The 25,143-nt window shown below is 41.4% G+C and overlaps 1 protein-coding gene across 8 annotated transcripts in view; it reads right to left on the bottom strand.

The window, feature by feature from the left end:
- Positions 1 to 25,143, bottom strand: part of senp6a (SUMO specific peptidase 6a) — a 158,157-nt gene that overhangs the window by 42,160 nt on the left and 90,854 nt on the right. For all 8 annotated transcript variants that reach the window (XM_073051736.1, XM_073051735.1, XM_073051741.1 and 5 more), the window contains 5 exons: positions 16,535 to 16,788; positions 10,781 to 10,951; positions 9,933 to 9,966; positions 7,059 to 7,238; positions 3,059 to 3,273 (listed from right to left, as the gene is read on the bottom strand). In XM_073051736.1, coding sequence (XP_072907837.1) covers positions 3,059 to 3,273; positions 7,059 to 7,238; positions 9,933 to 9,966; positions 10,781 to 10,951; positions 16,535 to 16,788 — 854 coding nt within the window. The remainder of the gene's footprint in view (positions 1 to 3,058; positions 3,274 to 7,058; positions 7,239 to 9,932; positions 9,967 to 10,780; positions 10,952 to 16,534; positions 16,789 to 25,143) is intronic.

Raw genomic sequence — 25,143 nt, forward strand, 5'->3', positions numbered from 1 at the left:
CTACAAATGGAGGAAATTCAGTGCTGTTGTTACTCTCCCTAGGAGTGGGCATCCTGCACACCAAACGCACAATGTGTAATGCTGAAGGAGGTGAAACCCAAGATAAAAGCAAAAAATCTGCAGAAATCTCTAGAACTTGCTAAAGTCTCTGTTCATGTGGTCACAATAAAAAAAACATTTAACATGAATGGTGTTCACAGAAGGACACTATGGAGGAAACCACTGCTCTCCAAAGAAAACACTGTCGCACAACTCAAGTTTTCAAAAGACGACCCGGATATTCCAAAACACTTCTGGGATAATGTTCTGTGGATAAATGAGACAAAAGCTGAGCTTTCTGGCAGAAATGCACACTGCTATGTTTGGAGGAAAAAGGACACTGCACACTAACACCAAAACCTCATTCCAACTGTGAAATATGGTGAAAGGAGCATCATGGTTTGGGCTGCTGTGCTGCCTCAGGGCCTGGACAGCTTGCAATCATTAGGGAACAATGAATTCATAATTGTATCAAAACATTTTACAGGAGAATGTCAGGGTAGCAGACCATCACCTGAAGCTTAATATAAGTTGGATGATGCAACAAGACAATGATTCGGAACACAAGAGTAATTCAACAACAGAATGGTTTAAAAAGAAGAAAATTCATGTTTTGGAATGGCCAAGTCAGAGTCCAGACCTTAACCTAATTGAGACGCTGGGCTATTACCTGAAGAGGGCTGTTCATGCATGGCATCCCAGAAATACTGATGAACTGAAACAGTTTTGTATGGAGGAATGGTCTAAAATTGCTTGTCACCATTGTGCAAGTCTGATCAGCAGCTACAGGAAACATTTGGTGGAGGTTATTGTAGCTAAAGGAGATTCTATCAGTTATTAAATACAAAGGCTCACATCTTTTTCCAGCCTGGACTGTGAATAATTAAACAATGTGTTTAATAAAGACATGAAAAGTACAATTGTTTGTGTGTAATTAGTTTAAGCAGATGGTGTTTGTCTATTGTTGTGACTTAGATGAAGATCAGACCACATTTTATGAGTAATTAATACAGAAAATCAGGTAATTGCAAAGGGTTCACAAACTTATTAATATATTCACTAGTTTACAGAAGAGAAGATACTATTATCTAAACATTATGTTACCCAAGTTGCAATTTCTGTACCATTTTACCTTCTATGCCATTAGATTTACGTCCAGATTTCTTTGCACCAAGGCTTATTAAATTGGACAAGGTCAAATGTGGAGAGGGGTTCCACTGAGGAAATAGGGGATAAACTTAATTTGTCACAATAAAATTGTTCTCTGATCCAAGAGACTTCCTTAAAAAACTACAAAAGGCAAGGGAAAAAAGTTCATGAACAGATGAAGTCAAAGAGCTGCTCCTTGTATCTGGATCATGTAGTAACTCTTTAAAAGTGAAGAGACCAAGACAAAACACGATTGCTACATTTTCTCATTCCTAGTAAAAATCTACTGAGAAAAATAAGAGAAGCACATAGTTCTCTCTTCTGTCCCTATAAAATCCTTCCCTCCCCTCCTTAAAGTGCCCCTTCCCGTTTCTACATTGATATTCTGTTGCTTTAGAAGTTGCCATTCTTCATATGGCAGTTTTGACCCATGAGCTTGAATTTTTGTAGCATTTGCTACAGCCTCCAAATCCTTTACAGCCAAGGACATGTCATAAACAACAGTGTGAAATGATTAGTTGAGGGAGAGATACTGGCCAGGATTAAGAGATCTTCCCTATGATATCTTCAAAGGTGGTTCATAAATCAGAGCCTAACAGGATAGTCTTCCCACTGAAGCATTGCAATAAAATTTCTTTGGATGTTTTCTTGAGCAGCATGTGTTCTCCTAAGTCAACTGACTGACTGGAAAGACATTTTTCCAGAACTCAGAAGAATCAGAGGGGATCTTATTAAAAGATTAACATTCGTACAGAGCTCACAGTTGGTACAAAACAGATCTCCTTGCTATGGACTCCAGAATTACTTTGTGGCCTCAGGAAAATGAGACTAGAGATTAAGGGCCAAGAATAACAACTTCCTCCTTCAAGAGGGTGATGAATCCTACAAATTCTGGAGTTTTGGACATTATGGTGCAATGAAGGGATAGTGTAGAAGTTTTCGATGAATACCTGAACAGCTTGAGGGGCAGAACTGCCTATTCTTGTCTCCAGGTTACATACAACTTAAGAGTACTACAGTACTTCAGCCTATGATGTTGTGCTAACATTTTATCCTACTCCATGATCAATTTACTCCTTCCCTCCTATATAGGTCAAAACCTCCATTTTTCCTTTACCTATGTGCCTGTCTAAGAGTTTTTAAGTGTCCCTAATGTACCAATGTCAGCAGGTATTCCTGGCAGTGCATTCCAGGCACCTACCACTCTGTGTAAAAGCAAAAAGTCTTCAGCTTCTCCTCAACCTTCCTCCAGTCACTGTTGTTTTCTGGTATTAGCTAGTACTACCCTGGGAAGAATATGTGCTGGCTATCTACTCTATCTATACCTCTTATCAACTTGTATATCTCCATCAAATCACCTCTCATCCTCCTTCACTCCAAAGAGAAAGGCCTTAGCTCGCTCAGCCTTTCCTCACAAGACACATTCTCTAATCAAGTTAACATCCTGGTAAATCTCCTCTTCACCCTCACTAATGCTTCCACCTCCTTCCTGTAATGATGCAACCAGAGCTGAACACAATTCTCCAAGAGTGGTCCAACCAGAGCTTCATAGAGCTGCAACATTACCTTGTGACTTTTAAACTCAATTTCCATGATGACTGAAGGCCAGCACACCATAACCAACCCATCAACATTCACAGCAACTTTGAGGGATCTATGGACTTGAACTCCCAGATCCCCCGGTTCCTCCACACTGCCATTAATCCTGTAGTCGGCCTTCAAGTTAGTCCTTTCAAAGTGCATCACTTCACACTTTTCCGGATTGAACTCCATCTACCACTTTTCAGCCCAGCTCCACATCCTGTTCACATTTCACTTCACATTGTTTCTGCATTATAACATGCATCCATTGGAAGAGCAACATGCTTACCCTGCTGTCCTTGAGTGATAGATTGCTCTTGTGTTCCTCTAGGTTCTGTGTGAACATAAGAAGCCTGTTGTTTGCTTCAAAAAATGGTATGGAAGCAAAAAAGTTTGATATATTGTTCTTTTTGCCAACTTCAGTTAATATTCTTTCGAAAATAGCAGCTGCACGAAGTTCCAGAAGAGACTCAAATATCAAAACAATGTACCGTTCATCAGTAGCTGAAAAATACAACAGAAAGATAAGATATATATGCCACGTGTACATCAAAGCACACAGAGATATGCATTGTCTGTGTCAAAACAAATCAGCGAGGATTTTTTAAGTATATTTTTTAAATTAAATTTTTAAGAGAATTGTATACAATGAATAGAATAATAGAGTAATGAAAATTAATATAACCCCTCCCCCTCCCCTTCCCCCCTTACATCCCTGTCTAAAAAAAAGAAAGAAAGGATTGCCTGGATATCGGAGGATCCCCACATGCTCCATGGAATTCAAAATAATTTTAGTATGTATCTTTATTTTTTCCCCCAAATAACTATAAAAATTGCTAATCAAGAACCTGTCAATCTCGACTTTAAATATACTTAATGACTTGGCCTCCACAGCCATCAGTGGCAATAAATTCCACAGAGTCAACACTCACCTGTGAAAGAAGTTCCTCTTAAATTTCTCAGAATATAAGGAATTCTGTTCTGTATAGAGTTCCTTGTATTCTGATGGTGTGCCCTCTTGCCCTAGGATCTACCACCATTGGAAAATCCTCCACATCCACTCAATCTAAGCCTGTGAATATTTGATTAGTTTCAATGAGATACCCCTCATTCTTCTAAACTCCAGCGGGTACGGGCGCAGAGCCAATAACCCTTTCATTCTTGGGATCATCGTAAACCTCCTCTGGACAAAAGAGATCTCATTTTCCCGGTGTATATGGCGAATAAACTCTTCTTGGGCTTCCAGCTGGGTGCGGGCATTGATTTTAATCGACGTTTCGATGACAAAACAGTCAGGAGGGATGGACTACAGGGGATATAAATACCTCCAGACTAGACATGTCCAGGCATCATCCCTGATGAAGAAGGCAGAGTTTGCCATCAAAACATTGGTTAAAATCAATACCTTAACCTGGCTGGCTGGAAGCCCGAGAAGTTTATTCCTCCTCTGGACCCTCACATCCTTTCTTAGATAAGGAGCCAAAACTGCTCACAATACTCAAATGTGGTCTGACCAATGCCTTATGAAGGCTCAGCATTACATGCTTGATTTTATATTTTAGTCATCTCAAATGCTAATATTGCATTTTCCTTCCTTACTACTGGCTCAACCTTCAGGGAATCCTGCACAAGGACTGCCAAGTCCCTTTGCACCCCTGATTTTTGAATTCACTCCCTGTTTAGAAATTTTGTGTAGGATGAATAATCAGAAGTTGACCAGCTGAACAGTGGAAATGCCAAGTCTGGAGATGGTAAGAGAATGAATAAGCTGGTGATGGTTAATTCAGGATGGAACAGAGATGGTCATGTTGCAGAAAGGATGGAGGGGACGTGGCATCGAATGGACAAAGGTGATGGAAGCATAGAGTTGCAGAGAACAAAGAAACCACTGGACTCTCAGAAAGGAAGATGTGATTGGAATTTTAGATGGGCAGAAAAATTAATCAAGGGAATGTGTCAGAAAGGCAAGATGTACAAAGGGTTAAAATCCAGGTCCACGAGATGCTAAAGGAATTAAAATGAAGTATAGTCGGCCCTCCATATCCGCAGGTTCCGCATCCATGGATTCAACCAACCTCGGATTGAAAATATTCTCCAGCACTCGTTATTTGAGCATTGTTCGCCTCGCTTCTCGTTCGTTTGCTACTTGTGTTGAGAGCGGGAGGAAGGAGTTTAAGGTTAGTAAGTGATGGCTGGCTAGCTATGTGAAATGCTATAGCCTCAAGAACTTAAAGATCATGGGAGAATCGGCATCGGCTGATGCCGAGGCAGCATCAGCGTTCCCAGAAGAGCTACGATGGTTGCGTCTGTACTGAACATGTACAGACTTTTTTTCTTGTCATTATTCCCTAAACAATACAGTATAACAACTATTTACATAGCATTTACATTGTATTAGGTATTATAAGTAATCTAGAGATGATTTAAAGTACCGTATACAGGAGGATGTACGTAGGTTATATGCAAATACTACGCTACTTTATACAAGAGACTTGAACATCCGCGGATTTTGGGATCCTCGGGGGGTCCTGGAACCAATCCCCCATGGATACCAAGGGACAACTGTACATTGCAGAGTTCTTCCAAACATTTAAACTTTCAGGGCTGATGCTGAGAGCGGGGACTATTACTCAAAACAGGTACGAATTGAAAATAGACTTAGTAACAGAGAGAATGCAGCAGTGAAAAGCTTTCTGAAGTTCTCAGTGACATGGTAACTGGACCACTGCTTGGGCGTGGGTGCATGCCAGACACAATTTGTAGGTGAAATAAAACCTGATCATAAATGAACTTTGAGAACAATCAGGAGATGAGACGCAGGCTAGTGAACCAGATGGGTAAATGGCATGTAATATGTCAGATTCAGATTTGCTTATTGTCCTTATTTGAATGAAGCATTTCACACTTCATGATTTTGTTACATTATAGTACAAAGAATGAGAAGAATCTATATAACAAAGGGCACAATTCAAAAAGTGATACAAGGACAGAGAAGTACATACAGCAAAGTTTGTTGAAAGGTGCCAGGAAAAATTGAATTGGCAGTTAAAAATGTACATGGGATCCTTGGCTTCATCAATCAAGACACAGAGAATAAGAACAAAGAAATCATGAACAACTTTTAGACAATACTCGTTTGCCAACAACTCTGGGCCTTGGGGAAGATAAATGCTTTAGAGAAGGAGCAGAAGAAATCTACTGAATTGGTTCCTGGACTTGGGAACTTCAATTATGTAGACAGAATAGAGTAGCTGGGGTTGTTCTCCAGGCACACGGCAGGTTATGAGGGCATTTACTGGAAGTTATGAACAGAATTCAAGAGAGGAAACTTGTTCCAATAGGTAGGTGAAGAACCAGGATATACAGGACGAAGCCCACTGGCAAAAAAACATTTAAAATGCTCTGCCATGGGGCAGCAGTGGAGGCAGAGACAGATTTAATTGTATCGTTGCAAAGGGAACTGGGCATCAAACTGAATGAAAAGAATTTGCAAGGCTACATGGAGTGGGAAAGGCTAGAGCAAGACTCAATGGGCTGAATGGTCTCCTTACATGCTGTAGCTATTCCAAGAGCCTGAAAGCTCAGGATTAAACAGTACTCTGCAAAGCAGTCAAACTTCATTCACTCCAGATGAGGGAGAGGATACATATGCTACATTGAAAACAGTTCAAGTACATCATTGCTTTGCCTGAAAAGAATGCTTGGGCCCAGTACAAAGTAAATTTATTAAAGGATGTCACCATATGCTATCCTGAGATTCACTTGTTTTGCAGGCATTCAAAGTAGAATACAATGGGGAGAGATGGGGGAGAGGTCATGAGTTGTTGAGTCCTTGAAAGTGCATCCATAGGTCGTATTCAATGATCAATTCAGTGTTTAGGTGAGTAAAGTTACCCACGTGGTTCAGGAGTTTGATGGATGAAGGGTAATAATTGTCCTTGAACCTGGTAGTGTAGGACCCAAGGTTCTCACTAGCGCAGTGAGAAGAGAGCATGGCCTGGACAGCTGCTGCTTTCTAGTGGCAATGCTCCTTGTAAATGTGCTTCATGGTGGAGCAGGTAGCCAGCAAAGGCTTGAACATTGCAGTAGAAAGTCATCTAGCTGCTTTTATGAATTTCTAACCCACAAAACACAGCAAAGGACAATGCAATATTTGCAATTTAGTATTGCATCTTCATAAAGGGAGTCTAAAAGGCATTTAATGAGCCCTATAATTTTTATATTCAAGTTTCTTGAACTTGGTACATGAATGCCATTTTAACGAGCATAATGTAGTGCTTTACACTTACTGGTTGCTTCAGAATCAAACCAGCTCTTCTCTTTGCTCATACTGAGGGACGACCGTATTTTGCGGCAGGCAGCTGGTGTCAATTGCAGAAAAAGTACTGGTAATACACGTGTATTGCACCATTCACACTTAGTGAATTCCGAAGCTTCTAAAACAATGTCCTGGGATGATTCGTGAGGCACTATAAAGGACAGACAGAAATGGTATCAACTTCTATTGTCATTCATGACATTTAATATCAGTAACTAGATAACTGATAAATAGCAGTATCCTTGTTTGCAATGGATTTTATGTAAAACTGTATATGAATGCTGATTAAAGTCTCTATTTAAAAAGGTCTCAGTGCCTGTGCTATCCCATTACTATGAACAGCAAAATTAGAAATGCAGTTGTGGAATCACTTTACTAGGATGCTCCAGTAATTAACCATTTTGAACACTAATATCATTCACAAACTTTTCTGCAGTAATCCATCAAGTTTCTGTAGAAAGGACGTGGAAACTTTAGGAGAGTGTGTAAATATTTACCTGGTTTACGGAACACGAGGAGAGGCTGAGTGAGCTGGGGCTTTTCTCGGGCGAGGAGGGTGAGAAGTGGCTTGATAAGAGGCATAGATAGAGCCAGAGACTTTTTCCCCAGGGCAGAAATGGCTAAAAACAAGGGAGCATAACTTTAAAGTGTTGGGAAGAAAGTACTGGGTGGAATGTCACAGGCAGTTTTTTTTTTAAAAACACAGTGGTAGATGCATGGAACGTGCTGTCAGGGTGGTAACAGCAACAGATACATTTGTTCGTTATGTGGGCGATGAAAACAGAGTTACAGAGAAATTTCTTTAGCCAGAGGGTGGTGAATTTGTGGAATTTATTACCACAGGCAGCAGTGGAGGCCAGGTCGTTGGGTGTATTTAAGGTAGAGCTTGACTGGACACAGCATCAAAGGTTACAGGGAGTGGGGCTGGGGAGAGGGGCTGAGGAGTGGGAAAAAAAGATCAGCCATGATTGAATGGGCCAAATGCCCTGTTTTTGCTCCTATATCGTATATCTCATGGTCCTTCCATGATCATGAATGTTCTTATTTCTACAGAAGTGGTTTGCCATTGCTTTCTTCAGGGCAGCTTCTTTAGAAGACCGGTGACCCAACCATGATCACTACTCTTCACAGATTGTCTGCCTGGTGTCTGTGGTCGCCTTACCAGGTCTCATGATATGAACCAGCTGCTCACACAACCAGCCACCACCTGCTCCATGACTTCATGTGACTCTGATCGGGTGGGGGGTGGGTGGGGACTAAGCAGGTGCTACACCTTGCCCAAGGGTGACCTGCAGGCTAGTGGAGAGAAGGAGCACCTTACACCTCCTTTGGCAGAGATGTATCGCTACCCCACCATTCACAGGCAGACACATTAAGGACATTTAAGAGAAATGAAAGTTGAAAAAAAAATTGTGTGCTTTATTTACTTTTCCACCACCCATATAAGTTGAGAGAATAAATTTTATTTAATATCATAAACCATTGGGCAGTTATTTGCAAATTCCACAAGGGTGAATTTCCATAAATCAATTGGCCATTATGCAGTTATCACCTGATGTCATTACATCCACTCATACAAGAAGAAAACTCAAACTATTTGGAAAAGCAGGACACCGAGGGCGTGGCATCCTTGCAAAAGAGCATGCTTCTTTTTAAAGCACTAAGTGAGAAGAAGTGAGGAGTCTGATCTTGATTGCAAAGGTTTTAAAAACAATGTCTACATAAGTAGTCATTGCAATGTGGAAGAAATTGAAAGTACCCCAATTTCAAAAACACCATGCCTGCATGGTCCTCCAAGAGGACCACAACTTTGTTGTGGTTTGGAGGCTTGCATGCCTCAATGACCTGGAGAGCTAAGCTGGCTGGAGTCAGGGCCTTGTGCTTTGGCTCTTGGTAGGGTCACCCATGCCAAACAGGTCAAAGGGTGGAGAGCATCCTGAGAGTGGTCCATCTGTCCTCCAGGTTTGGGGGTTCAGCTCAGGGCTAACAACCCTGACTGGTCAAACAAAATGGTTATGGAAACAGCAATGAAGAATCCTCATCTGTGTGGCTAAGGGCAGGCAGAGATGGAGGACCTTCATTTGTTTAATTCTGTGATTATATATGAGAAATGGAAGTCACAATCTGGAATCGCAAAAGGTTAGGCTTTACTGGAAGTATTGATTTGTTAATTTGAGTAACCTTAGCAAGCCAAGAAATTCGAAATCCACCTCTTATCTATTGGTATTGATTCCCTGCTTCAACTCACTAGGTGAACTTGCAAAGTATAAAGTCAAAAATTACATCCTGATTCAACAACAATACTCCTATCCAGCTTAGCCAAATCATATTTTAGTTTTATGTTCACTGGTAAACAAATGAGATACTGAATAATGAAGCAACACACACAGAACACCGGAGGAACTCAGCAGGTCAGGCAGTATCTGTGGAAAATCAGGACACATGAAGGGTCTCGGCTCAAAACATTGACTGTTTACTGTTTTCCATAGTTGCTGCTTGGCCTGCTCACTTCCTCCAGCATTTTGTATGTGTTGCTTTGGATTTCCAGCATCTGCAGATTCTCTCGAGTTACTGAATACTAAACATTGGATTTTCATTTGTATCTGAGGTGACTGAGTGAAAATGGTGCAGATTTTCTCTGCAGCTTTACGTTACTGACAATGTTGCTTAATTGAAAAGTTCAGCAAAAAAATAGAGTACCCACCATTTTTGCAGCACATTTTAAGCATTTTTTGCCTCACTTGAACTCAAATGGCACTCATGGTCTATGTTCCCACACATATTGAAATCCAGTTATAGAGGCCAGATTCTTAACCTTAGAAATTATGAATTGAAATTGACTCACCTCCCATACTGACCTTGATGAAGTCTAGACTGAACTGAAAGAAGAAAAATCTGTTTTAAGTGTTATCAGTCCATTAACTTCAGATGTCACAAAGACAGATAAAAGTTAATAAAACTAAAGCACACAATATATTCTCAATGTAAATCACATTTCAAATTAAAAAAAAAAACACTGGAAGATTTATTTTTCTTCAAACGAAACAGAAAGCCAAAGCATCAGTTTTAAATTCAGATGGATTTGTCTCACACCCTTTACTTCAGACATCATTTCTGTCATTGCAGCTGATACCTCAGTGGGACTACCAGCTTCTGAATACTGTGGCCTGTCCATTTGTGAGTACCACCCAGCCCATGTTGTTATTGCTGTTGTATCTTTTCACACCTTGTGGTGCATTGGGAAGCATTTCTGTATTATTTGACTTTTTAAAAAACAAGGTTGAGTTGCTAGCCAGATTCAAACTTGGGTCCACTTGCCTCAGAGTCCGGTGCTGATGCCACACCACCACCAGCTGGCTACCAATATATATGTAGCTAAATTTAATCAAATGTACTGAGGTGGACAATGATTGACAGGCAAACAAACCAGTAGCTCACTTTCCATGGGAAAATAAGAGATCTTTCTGGTGCCAGCATTTTTGCTTGAAAATGTAACCCCTTTCAATACTTTCATATTGCACAATGTCAAAAATGATGCTTCCTTCCTCATGTCAAGTCCATTAATCTTTCCAATATATTTCCCGCCTTCTGGTCGCTAATTATGGAATGGAATTTTAGGGGAAAAAATCAAAATGTAGCTTGCAACACAAAATAAGCTTTAAAATAATACGTATTTGTAACAACTGCACTCACAATTACAGGCTCCAATACTGTTGTGCGAAATGTTCCTATTCGTATACTTCGGCACTTGAGAATAATACTTTCACAGCTGCTTTCCGCTTGCGTACTAAGACCATCAGTTTGTGCCGGGGCAATCTCAATTTTTCTTTTCTTGCCGACTGTTTCATGGTAGGGATTTCCAAACTGAACAGAGCAGACAAGATGCAATTAAATGCATTAAAAACACATACATATGCATACACTTTCTGCAGTCAGAAATGTTATTCAGTATCTTAACCTGAATCTGGTTCAGTCAGCAAAAACACTTTGGATCACATGAAATACAATAAAGCGATGTAAGGAAGTTATTATTAAAGCAGATGCAAGAGTTTGCAAATGGTGAAATCTGAAGCAATGAGCAATCAGGAGGAGGAACACAGCAGGTCGAGCAGCCTCCGTGGGGGGGGGGGGGGGGAGGCATTGTCAATGTTTCAGGTTCAAACCCCACAACAAACGTTGACAATTCTTTTCCTCCCTCAGAGGCTGACAGATCCACTGAGTTCTTCCACCAGATTGTATGTTGCTTATTATTAAAGCATTCTTGTTCTTCACCTCAGAGGTCAGGATTATTGTAAGAAAACCCAGTGAACATAAGAAATAGGAGCAGGAGTAGGCCATATGGCTCATCAAGCCTGCCCCGCCATTCAATAAGATCATGGCTGATCTGTCCGTAAACTCCGCTCCATCTATATGCCTTTTCCCCATAACCCTTAATTCCTTTACTATGTAAAAACCTACCTGCTTCTTAAATATATTTAATGAAGAAGCCTCAACTGCCTCCCTGGGCAGAGGATTCCACAGATTCACCACTCTCTGGGAAAAACAGTTTCTCCTCATCTCCGTCCTAAATCTTCTCCCTGAATCTTGAGGTAATTTCCCCTAGTTCTAGTCTCACCTACTAATGGAAACAACTTTTCTACTTTTATCTTATCAATCCCTTTCAAAATTTTGCACGTTTCTATAAGATCCCCTCTCATTCTTCTGAACTCCCAGGCGACTATAGTCCCAGGCGACTCAATCTCTTCATCCCTAGAATCAACCTGGTGAACCTCCTCTGCACTGCCTCCAAAGCTAGAATATCCTTCCTCAAGTATGGAGACCAGAACTGCACACAGTAGTCCAAGTGCGGCCTCACCAGTACCCTGTATAGTTGCAGTATGACCTCCCTGCTCTTGAATTTAATTCCTCTAGCAATGAAGGCCAATATTCCATTTGCCTTCTTAATAACCTGTTGTACCTGCAAGCCAACTTTTTGCAATTCATGCACAAGCACTCCCAAGTCCCTCTGCACAGCAGCATGCTGCAATCTTTCACCATTTAAGTAATAATCTGCTCTTCTATTATTCCTTCCAAAGTGGATCTCACGTTTACCAACGTTGTATTCCATCTGCCAGACCTTGCCCACTCACTTAACCTATCTATATCCATCTGCAGACTCTCCACATCCTCTGTACAATTTGCTTTTCCACTCAGTTTAGTGTCATCAGCAAACTTTGTTACGCTGCACTCTGTCCCCTCTTCCAAATCATCAATGTAAATGGTAAACAGCTGCAGGCCCAGCACCAACCCACTCACCATTGACTGCCAACTGGAGAATCACCCATTTATACCAACTCTCTGCCTTCTATTGGTTAACCAATACACTATCCATGCCAATTAACTTTCTCCGACTCCATGCATCCGTATCTTATTTATAAGTCTCTTGTGCAGCACCTTATCGAACGCCTTCTGGAAATCCAAGTACATGACATCCACCTGTTCCCCTCTATCCATTATGTTCTCAACGAACTCCAGTAAGTTTGTCAAACAGGACCTGCCCTTTCTGAATCCATGCTGCATCTGTCTAATGGAACCACTCCTTTCTAAATGTTTCGCTATTTCTTCCTTAATGACAGCTTCAAGCATTTTCCTGACTACAGATGTTAAGCTAACTGGCCTATAGTTGCCCGTCTTTTGCCTACATTCTTTTTTAAAAAGTGGTGTGACATTTGCTGTCTTCCAATCCGTTGGGACCTGCCCAGAGTCTACAGAGTTTTGATAAATGATTACCAACGCGTCTACTATAACCTCCACCAGCACCCTGGGATGCATTCCATCAGGACGAGGGGACTTATCTACCTTCAGGCCCTCTAGTTTGCTCATCACTATCTCCTCAGTGACAGTGATTTTATCAAGGTCCTCACCTCCCATTTTGTCCATAACATCCCTCTTTGGCATATTAGATGTGCCCTCCACCATGAAGACCAACACAAAATAGTCGTTCAATGCCTCAGCCATTTCCTTATCACCCAATATCAATTTTCCCTTCTCGTCTTCTGAGGGACCTATGCTGACTTGAGCCACCCTCTTCCGCTTTATATATTTATAAAAACTTTTGCTGTTTTTATATTTTGTGCTAATTTACTTTCATACTCTATCTTTCCTTTCCTTATTTCTTGTTTAGTTGTTCTCTGTTGCTTTTTAAAGTTTTCCCAATTCTCCAGTCTCCCACTACTCTTTGCAACTTTGTACACAAGCTTTTAATTTGATACTATCTTTTATTTCCTTAGTTATCCAAGGCTGGCTCTCCCCACACTTATTATCCTTATTATTGACTGGAATATACCTTTGTTGAGCACTGTGAAAAAATCTCTTTGAAAGTATTCCACTGTTCCTCAACTGTCCTACCAAATAGCCTATGCTCCCAATCCACATTAGCCAACTCCCCCCTCATCCCATTGTAGTCTCCCTTGTTCAAGCATAATACACTAGTTTTAGATCTAACTATTTCATCCTCCATCTGTATGCGAAATTCAATCATACTATGATCACTCTTTCCAAGAGGATCCCTGACTACAAGATCATTAACCTTACCTGTCTCATTGCACAGGAGTAGATCTAAGCTAGCATTTTCCCTTGTAGGTTCACTAACATGCTGCTGAAGAAAGCCATCACGGATGCATTCTATGAAGCCCTCCTCAGGACTTCCTTGACCAACCTGATTCATCCAATTTACGTGGAAGTTAAAATCCCCTATGGCAACTGCCCCTCCTATAATTCTTGGTGCACACATGAATTTCAACTTAGCAATTAACTGGCACTTGCGGAAAATGCCAGCATCTGTGGAATGAGCGAAAGAGTTAAATGTATAAGTTGAAGACCCTTCAGAATTCTGACAAAGGGTACCCGTCCTGAAATGATAACAGAAGGAATGGAGATGGGCTAACTCTTACTGACATCAATGGAGCTGGGGTTGAGGGTAAACAGCTTCATGTACCTCGGTATTCACATCACCAAGGACCTCACGTGGTCTGTACACACCAGCTGTGTGGTGAGAAAGGCTCAACAGTGCCTCTTTCACCTCAGACGGTTGAGGAAGTTTGGTATGAGCCCCCAAATCCTAAGAACTTTCTACAGGGGCACCATTGAAAGCATCCTGGCTGGCTGCATCACTGCCTGGTATGAGAACTGTACTTCCCTTAATCACAGGACTCCGCAGAGAATGGTGCGGACAGCCCAGTGCATCTATAGTTCCATGATTCAGGACATTTACAAGGACAGGTGTGTAAAAAGGGCCTGCTGGAACACTGGGGACCCAAGTCACCCCAACCACAATCTATTCCAGCTGCTACCATCCAGGAAGCGGTATTGCAGCTTAAAAGCCAGGACCAACAGGCTCCGGGACAGCTTCTTCCACCAGGCCATCAGACTGATGAACACGCTGACTTGAGTGAACTCCACATTACATTGACTGTTCTATTATAAGTTATTATAAATTACTATGACTGTACGATGGAGACGAAATGTAAGGATTTTTACTCCTCATGTATGTGAAGGGTGTAAGAAATAAAGTCAATTCAATTCATTTCTATATTATTTATTCGTTCATTTATTCAGCGATACAGCGCAGAGTAGGTCCATCTGACCTTTCGAGCCAAGCTGCCCCAGCAATCCCACATTCCCAATTAACCCTAACCTTAATCAGAGAATACGCAATAGTGACCAATTAACCAAGCTGGTATGTGTTTGGACTGTGGGAGGACGTACAGAGACTTCTTACAGATGGCGCTGAAATTGAACCCCAAGTTCCAGAACACCCAGAAATGTAACAGTGTCGCATTAACCAGATGCTTCCCTCACTACAGAAGCTACTCTGCCTGCTGAGTGCTTCCACTATTGTTTACATCTATTTCCAACATCTGCATTTTATTCCCAATATCTTCATTTTTTAAAAACTTTTAACCTTTAAGGATCAACTTGAGTGTAATTTTAAACTCAGGAGCTCATTCAAGTATTTTACATTCTCTTCCTCTCCATCCCAACCACCCTTCAGTGCGTGCATGCATTGGGTCTTGTAAAATATAGAGAAATAGGCTAGATCCAAAATTATAAACACAAGAGATTCTGCAGATGCTGGAAATCCCGAGCAACACACACAAAATGTTGGAGGAATTCAACAGGTCACACCTATGGACAGGGCTAATTAGTCGATGCTTTGGATCGAGATGCTGATGAAGATATTGCCTGGTCTGTTAGTTCCTCCAGCACTTTGTGTGTTTTACTCTGAATTCACAATCAGCTTAGCAATAGGAGATAGATAGTACACGACTGTTTTTGTGATTGGATAACTGTGACATGTGCTGTCCCACAAGGTTTGGCATGGATTTGTAATGTTCAGGCCTCGACTGAATACCGCATGCAGTTCTGGTCACTACATGATAAGAAAGATGGAATTTTATCCAGAAAGGATACAGAGGAGAGTCACCACATTGATGCCAGGGATGGAGCATTTCAGCCTGAGACTGGATAGATCAGATCAATTTCCCTTGGAGTGGAGGGCTTTAAGAGGGGACACAACTGAGGCACATAAAATGATGAGGGGAATGGCTAGATTAGACTACAGCCAACGTGTTCCCCCATCTGAGGAACAGGACATCGATCTAGCAAGGGAAAGTTTGGGAGAAGAATTTCAAAGGAAAAACAGTAGGGTCCTTCTTAACCAAGAATGGCAAGTATCTGGTAGGCATTGCCTGAAATTGTCATTGAAGCTAGGGTACTTTCAGAATTAAGGTAAATGGAATGAGCTTTAAGAACTTGACAGTAGCCTCAAAAGCCTACTCCACTGCTTATGACTGATCCTGCATCTCACTTGTTGCTCCAAATCTCAGAACAGTATTGCTTAGTTTAAAAAAAAATTACAGTTTGGAAGTTCCTGTTCCAGTAGTTACAGCCTTTAAATGGAACAGCATCACAGTTTGCGTGACAACAGTTCCCCATTTCTCTCACAACAACATAGCTCGAATGTTAACATCATATCACCTTATTCTCTATTCACGTAGCAGAAGAAACTGTGTCCCTTCCTTGACCCTTTAATTTGCAAGCATTAAACACCAGTTAGAACACCCCTCCATGGCTCTTTCATAGAGAATCCTCATGAACTTACCCTTAAAATTCTAGTATCATTCTAGCAAATCTGCAATAAAATTAAAGCTGATATTTCCTTTCTGACATGCAAAGGAACCTTCATTGCTTTGTTAGGGAGCTTGAAAAATTTGTGCATCATCCCTTTCACCACACTGAACGCAAACAAGCCAAAAGGCACAATTGATTGTTCTGCATTTATCAGAGTTGATTACTCAAGACCTCAGAACTACAACCACCAACAATTACCTTATAGTTAAAGCCCTTTAATGCCTTTATCAGAAAGAGAAAGCATAACTGGCTCAGTAGAACTGCATTCCAAATTACCTTGTCCTTCATCCTTGCTTTTCGTGGCAACATGACTGTAGATTCTACCTCGGGGTGAATGCCTTCCAAACTCTGCTCAGTTGCATCATCATCATGAGCCTCCTCTGAAACTGCTTCCGAGGGCTTGGCGGAAAGCACAGGAGAAAGATTTGTGGCATCAGTAGTTCTACTAATTGAATGGACATTATCCATTCTGCTACTTCCAGTGCTGGCGTTGTCATCACCTTCCTCCTCTTCATCACTGGACAGCACAACTGGGCAAAAATGGAAAAGTTATTGTACTATCAATGACCAATGAAGAGGATTCCCAGTGTCTACGCAGCAGCATTTTTCTTCATTTCACATTTACTTTAAGACAAATAGCAGACTGCGATATTGCTGATCAAAATATATTACAGACTTCATCTAATGGAAACCAACAGACTCAAAATTAAAACTATAAGGATTTCATGGGCAAGAGCAGAAAATGCTAGAAATACTTGGCAGGCCCAGCACCATCAAATGCTACCTGACCTATTAAATGTTTCTAGCATTTTAAGTTTTATTTCAGATCTTGTTCATTTGAAGATATATATCTTTCTGTAATTAGGCTTTTTTGACACTGAACCGCAGAAAAGACTCTTTCATGTCAAAGGTCAAAGTGAAAGCAGATTTCTACAGAGTGATTTAAATTAATTATAACTATAAAACACAAAATAATTGATTACATAAGTATTCACACCCCCCCCCCCCTTTAACATGACACACCAAATCATCACTGGTGCAGCCAATTGGTTTTAGAATTCACATAATTAAATGGAGATCTGTTTTTGGAAACCTGTGTGCAGTCAAGGTGCTTCAATTGATTGTTGTAAAAATACACCTGTATCTGGAAGATCCAACTGCTGGTGAGTCAGTTTCACAGAAAACATAGAAACATAGAAAACCTACAGCACAATACAGGCCCTTCCGCCCACAATGTTGTGCCGAACATGTCCCTACCTTAGAAGTTACTAGGCTTACCTATAGCCCTCCATTTTTCTAAGCTCCATGTACCTATCTAAAAGTCTCTTAAAAGACCCCATTGTATCCGCCTCCACCGTTGCTGGCAGCCCATTCCATGCACTCACCACTCTCTGAGTAAAAAACTTACCCCCAACATCTCCTCTGTACCTACTCCCCAGCACCTTAGACCTGTGTCCTCTTGTGGCAACCATTTCAGCCCTGGGAAAAAGCCTCTGACTATCCACACGATCAATACCTCTCGTCATCTTGTACACCTCTATCAGCTCACCTCTCATCTTCCACTTCTCCAAGGAGAAAAGGCCGAGTTCACTCAACCTATTCTCATAAGGCATGCTCCTCAATCCAGGCAACATCCTCGTAAATCTCCTCTGCACCCTTTCTATGGCTTCCACATTCTTCTTGTAGTGAGGCGACCAGTACTCCAAGTGGGGTCTGACCAGGGTCCTATATAGCTGCAACATTACCTCTCAGCTCCCAAATTCAATTCCACAATTGATGAAGGCCAATACACCATACGCCTTCTTAACCACAGAGTCAACCTGCGCAGCTGCTTTGAGCGTCCTATGGACTCGGACCCCAAGATCCCGCTGATCCTCCACACTGCCAAGAGTCTTACCATTAATATTATATTCTACCATCATATTTGACCTACCAAAATGAACCGCTTCACACTTATCTGGGTTGAACTCTATCTGCCACTTCTCAGCCCAGTTTTGCATCCTGTCAATGTCCCGCTGTAACCTCTAACATCCCTCCACACTATCCACAACACCTCCAACCTTTGTATCATCAGCAAACTTACTAACCCATCCCTCCACTTCCTCATCCAGGTTATTTATAAAAATCACAAAGATTAAGGGTCCCAGAACAGATCCCTGAGGCACTCCACTGGTGACCGACCTCCATGCAGAATATGACCCATCTACAACCACTCTTTGCCTTCTGTGGGCAAGCCAGTTCTGGATCCACAAAGCAATGTCCCCTTGGATCTCATGCCTCCTTACTTTCTCAATTGGCCTTGCATATCCTGGTAAAAGCTACACCATGAAGGCAAAAGAACACTCCCAACAATTCTGCAAAAGCACAAGTCAAGAGATGGATACAAGATAACCTCCAAATCACTGAACATTCCTTGGAGTGCAGTTGTCAATCATCAAGAAATGGGAAGAATACAACACAGCTGTAAATATGCCTAGTGCAGACTGCCCTCAAAAATTGAGTGACTGTGCAAGAAGGGTATGAGTGAGGGAGGCTACCAAGAGATCTATGACAGCTCTGGAGGAGTGACAAGCTTCTGAGGCTGAGATGGGAGAGACTGCACAAACAACAACTATTGCCTGTGTGCTTCACCAGTCGTAGCTTTATGGGAGAGTGGTAAAGAGAAAGCCACTGTTGAAAAAACTCATGTGAAATCTCAGTTAGACTTTGCCAGAAGGCATGTGGGAGACTCTAAAGTCAGCTTGAAGAAGGTTCCATGGTCTAAGACAAACACTGCGCATCATTGAAAACATACCATCTCTACCATGAAGCATGGTGGTGGCTGCATCATGCCAAGGGGATGCTTCACTACAGCAGGCCCTGGAAGGCTCATGAAGGTAGAGGGTTAAATGAATGCAGCAAAATACAGTGAAATCCGGGAGGAAAACCTGATGCAGTCTCCAAGAGGACTGTGTCTTGGGGAAAGATGTATTTTCCAGCAAGACAATGACCCCAAGCATAAAGCCAAAGCTACATAAGAATAGCTTAAAAACAACAAAGTTAATGTTCTGGAGTGGCCAAGTCAGAGTCCAGACCTCAATTCAATTGACAATTTGTGGCTGAACTTGAAAAGGGCTGTTCACTCACAATCCCCATGCAATCTGACAGAGCTTGAGCAGTTTTGTAAAGAAGAATGGGGATAAGTTGCAGAGTCCAGATGTGCAAAGCTGACAGAGACATATCCAGCAAACACAAGGAAATCTGCAGATGCTGGAAATTCAAACAACAACACACACAAAATGCTGGTGGAACACAGCAAGCCAGGCAGCATCTATAAGGAGAAGCACTGTCGACGTTTCGGTCAGGACGAAGGGTCTCGGCCCGAAACGTCGACAGTGCTTCTCCTTATAGATGCTGCCTGGCCTGCTGTGTTCCACCAGCATTTTGTGTGAGAGACATATCCACACAGATTCAAGGTTGTAACTGCTGCCAACAATGCATCTACTAAATACTAACTTGAAGGAGATAAATAATTATGCAATCAATTATTTTGTGTTTGATAATTATATAAAATTTAGACCAATTTGTAGAAATTTGTTTTCAGTTTGACACAAAAGAGTCTTTTCTATTGACCAACATCAAAAAAGCCAAATTAAATCCATTGTGATTCAATGCTGTAAAACAGTAAAACATGAAAACGCCCAAGGGCGGTGAATACTTTTTAAACAGGCACTGTATTTTTGAGACTGTGTTTATAATTGCCTGACATTCAAAAGATCACTCAGAATACCTTTACAAACTCTTGTTTAATATACATTTAAATGTTAACTCTGTTCCTCTCTCCACAGATATAAACTCACCTAAACATCTTCTGCAGTTTCTGCTCTGCAAGAGCAACTGCCCACAGGCACGATCACAGATCTTTTGTGATATTACACCAGAACACACTACTTTTCCAATGATGTTATAAATTCATTGGGACAAAGGCAATTTATCAGCTAACACTCTGCAATCAGTCAATAATGTCAATCTGTCCCACGGTTTACGTCTGTGAGCAAAACCACAGAGCAAACTACATGCGTTGTGCATTTACATTTCATCAAAAAAAAATCACAAAATCAGTGTCACAGAAGAATGCAACACAGCATCCACAGTGCTTCGAGTAAGATCAAGAATTTGTCTAACGCACCCGACCCTAGGTAACTTAGAGAAACAGCACGGAACAGGCCCTTCTGGCCCAATGAGTCACACCACCCAGCAACTCACCTATTTAAACCTAGCTTAATCAGGGGATAATTTACAATGACCAGTTAACCTGCTAACCAGCACGTCTTTGTAATGTGGAAGGAAACCCAAGCACTCACAGTAAGTCCGTACAAACGGTGTTGGAATTGAACTCCAAATCTCGACATTCTCAGCTGTAATAGCATTGTGCTAACTGCCACAATCCTACAAAAATTTCCTTTCCATCTTTATATTAAGTTCCTTTTTGAAAGGGTTGATAGTATAAACTTTCAGAATTGTGTAACTTAGAAACAAGCCCTTCTGCCCAACTGGTCCATGCCAGCCAAGCTAGTTCCATTTGTCAGTACAGTATTTACAGTTCAAATGTGCAGGTGCAGAATAGCTATGCTTCCTGCCAAATTGTTCAAAAACAGTTAAAAGACCAACATGAAAAATTGTCGAGGTACTCAATAAACACAACATATCCAAACTGGCTAATTATTGTCCAGTCAGTCAGAGTACTCTCAATCAAGTGATGGAAGTGACTTCTCAACAATCTGATGCTTATTTATGTTTTGACAAGACCACTCATTTCAGGCATTAAAATGGTGGCCCAAGCATTGACCAAAATCCAGAGATGAGACGAGAGTAACTGTTCTTGACTTCAAGTATGACATCAAGAAGCAGTGGAAAAATTGGAAGTCAATGAGCATTAAGGGAATAAACAATCCAAAGATCAATCCAACTTCACATGAGGGAAGATGGCCGTGGCTGCAGGAGGTTAACCTTTGCAGGAGTTCCTCAGAACTTGTCCGACAATCAAACAATTGCTTCATTTACTGCTATCTTCCCATCTTAAGGTCACAAGTTGGTGAAAACTTTCAATGTTTAATTCTATTCACAACTCCTCAACAAAAGATGCAATGCATGTCTGTGTGCAACAAGATCTTGGCAACTCGGTGGCAAGGGCTGATAAGTAAATAACATTGGTGATTAATCATCCAACCACAATGTTCAAAAATATTATCACTGATGAATGCCACACTATCAACAACACTGAACAGAAGCTCAATTGGACCAGCTGAGGTTGCAAAAGCAGAATGGATGCTGGGTGTTCAGTGAAGAGTGACTAACCTCATGTCAGCTTAAAGACATCCTTTAATCTACAAGGCACAATTCAGGACATGATGGAATACTTTACACCCAGCTGGTTTAGTGCAGCTTTAGCTTCAAGCAGCTCAACTCCAACCAGGACAAAATGGCAGAACATCCACCATCTTTAAATTAAATCTCACTATTACCATAACAGAGTGGCTAAAGTAAACAGCATTCACAAAATGCATTGCAAATGCTCTGGCAACACCTCCCAAAGCTGCAACATCTAATACCAAGGAGGAGGACAGTTGGTCATAGTCAAAGATCAAAATAATATTTATTATCAAAGTACGTACTGTATATGTAACAATATACTACCATGAGATATTTTTTCTTGCAGGCATTTACATAAAAAAATAAAGAACTACAATAGAATTTACAAAAATCTATACATAAACATCCAACGCTTCTTTCCCTTCCTTTCCAGTCCTGATGAAGGATCTCCACCAGAAATGTTGACTGCTTCTTTTTTTTAATAGATGTTGCCTGACCTGCAAAATTCCTCCAGCATTTTGTGTGTGTTGCTCTGGATTTCCAGCATCTGCAGGATCTCTTGCTTATACATAAACAAAGACTCCAAACAACCAATGCACAAAAGATGATAAATAGTGCAAATTTTAAAAAATAATAATACTGACAACATGAGTTATAGAGAACTTTAAAGTGAGTCTGTAGAATCAGCTCAAAGTCAAGGTGAGTGAAACTATCCACGCTGGTTCAGGAGACTCATAGTTGAAGGATAGTAACTATTCCTGAACCTGGTGGTGTGGGACACAAAGCTTCTGGACTTCCTGCCTGTTTGTAGGAGTGAGAAGAGAGCATGACCTGCTTTCATGTGACTCCACATAAATGTGCTTAATGAAGGGAGGGCTTTGCCTATGATGGACTGGGCTATACACACCACTTTCTTCAGACTTTTCTGATATTGGGCATTGGTGTTTACATAGCAGGCCATGATGCAACCACTAACGTGTATCTATGTATGTTTGTCAAAAGTTTTTGGGGATATGCCAAACCTACACTAACATCTAAGAAAGCAGAGGTGCTGCTGTGCTCCTTTGTGCTGGCACTAATCTGCTGGCCCCAGGACAGATCCTCTGATATGAAGGAATTTAAAGCTACTGACCCTCTCCACCTCCGATCGTGTAATGAGGACCATCATGGACCTTCAGCCTCTTCCTCCCGTAGTCCACAATAAGCTCGTTAGTTTTTCAAAATCCCTCCCACATGTGGATTTGTCACCAATTTTGACTTGGCCAACAACAGTAGTGTCATCAGCAAACTTAAATACTTCTTTGGAGCTGTACTTAACCACACAGTCACAAATATAAAGCAAGTGGAGCAGGGGGCTAAGCACACATCCTTGTGGTGAACCTCTGCTGATAGTTACTGTGGAGGAGATGTTGCTGTCAATCCATACTGACCGAAGACTGTAACTGCTGGGTAAGGTGTTCTAGGATTTTAACCCAGCAACAATGTATCTCCAATTCAGAATGGTGTGTAGCTGGAAAGGGAATGTTCTCACTGACCAGAGGACCTGAGTGAACACACCACAGCTGCCACGGACTTTATAAAGGCAATTGTGCGCCCCACAAAATCACTGAGACACTTCCTCAGCCAAAAGCCCTGCATGAACCAAGAGATCCAAAATCTGCTGAGGACTAGATTGGTGATGTTCAGGAGAGGCAATCCGGGAAAATACAAGAGGTCCAGATGTGACTTCTGGAAGGCCCTCTCATGTACAAAGTGCCAATTCCAGACTAAACTGGAATCACAGGATGCTTGACAGCTGTGGCAGGGCTTGAATGCTATCACTTCCTACAAAGGAAAGCCAAGCAACATATGTGACTGCAAGGTTTTGCTCCCAGATAAAGAAATTCCTCCTCATCTCTGTTCTATGGGGACTTCCTTGTATCCTGAGGCTGTGCTCTCTGATCCTAGACTCCCCTACTATAGGAATCATTCTCTCCACGTCCACTCTATCTGGGCCTTTTAATATTCGATTGATTTCATTGAAATTCCCCCTATATTCCTGAACTCAAGCGAGAGTCCAGACTCCGAGCCATCAAACTCTCCTCATGTACTAACCCTTTCATTCCTGGGATCACTTTCGTGAACCCCACCGATTCAAGCACATCCTTTCTTAAATAAGAAAGAACAACTTCCTCTGCAAAGTCATGCATGAAGTGTGAAAAGGCTGCCAATCAAGTAGGCAGTCATGTCCTGGAAGAATTCAGATGTTGGAACTGCAGTCTACAAAGTATAATCCATTATAGCTAATGGAAAGGCTGAAGGGGAAATGGGTGGTAAGCCACTTGCTTCAGGAAATCCAGCCTCTGACCCATTCACGTAGCCACAGTATTTATGCACATCGCCCAGTTAAGCTTATGGTCAATGGTGACCTCAGAGTGTTGATGAGAAGTGATTCAATAATGGTTTTCGTGAAGGATGACAAAGATTGGTAGTTACACTCACTTTTGTGGAAAACAGCCACAGACTTTCACAAATCTTACCGTCGTTTATTAGCCCAAGTCTCAGTGAATGGTCTATCCCTGTTCTGCATATTTATATCAGCACTATCCAGTATTGATTCATCTGCAAACCACAGTGAAGAAAGATTGCACAACCAAAACTGAATTTCTCACTGCTACTCAAACCAGTCACAATCTGTTCACACAAACGTGCCTTAAAGACCCATACCAAAGGATAGTCAAATCGCGTTTGTTTAAGTGGGAGTGCAATTTTCTTCACTTAATGACACTTTTCTGCTGTGAAATCCCATTCATCAATATCACTGATTAATCAGCCAGAAAGATTCTTTGCTATAAGAGCAAAGGCCATCTAGCCCATTGAGCCATTCAATAAGATCATGGCTGATCTCGCCATGGACAGTTCCATCCATCTTCCTTTTCCCCATAAAATTCAATCAAAAATTCAAAAATCTCCTGTGTCTTAAATATATTTAATGAGGTAGCCTCTACTGCTTCCCTGGGCAGAGAATTCCGCAGATTCACTACTCTCTGGGGAAAGGAGTTTCACCTAATCTCTGCCCTAAATGTATTTCCCCTGAATCTTGAAGTTTTTTCCTTTAGTCCTAGCCTCACCTACCAGTGGATGTGATTTTCCTGTCCTTATCTACCCCTCTCATACTTTTATACTGTATATTTCTGTACGATGCACTCTCCTTCTTTTGCATTCTCATATGCATATTCCCAGGTGTCATAGGCTATGCCCTTCATCTCTGCAATCAACCTGGTGAAATTTATTTATTTATTTAGCAATACAATGCAAAGTAGGCACGTCCGACCCTTTGAGCAACTCCACAACCCCGATTTCACCCTGACCTAATACCAGATAATTAACAATGAGAAATTAACCTACCTGGTACGTCCTTAGACTGTGGGAATAAACCAGAGCTCCAGGGGAAAGCCCACCATTCCACGGGGGAATATGTATGGAACTCCTGGAATTGCCACAATCTGTAATAGGGCCGTGCACATATTTTTTGCATCTCCTTGAAAGAACAT

This window comes from Hemitrygon akajei, chromosome 7 (genome assembly GCF_048418815.1).
Source record: "Hemitrygon akajei chromosome 7, sHemAka1.3, whole genome shotgun sequence".
Taxonomy (NCBI): Eukaryota; Metazoa; Chordata; class Chondrichthyes; order Myliobatiformes; family Dasyatidae; genus Hemitrygon; species Hemitrygon akajei.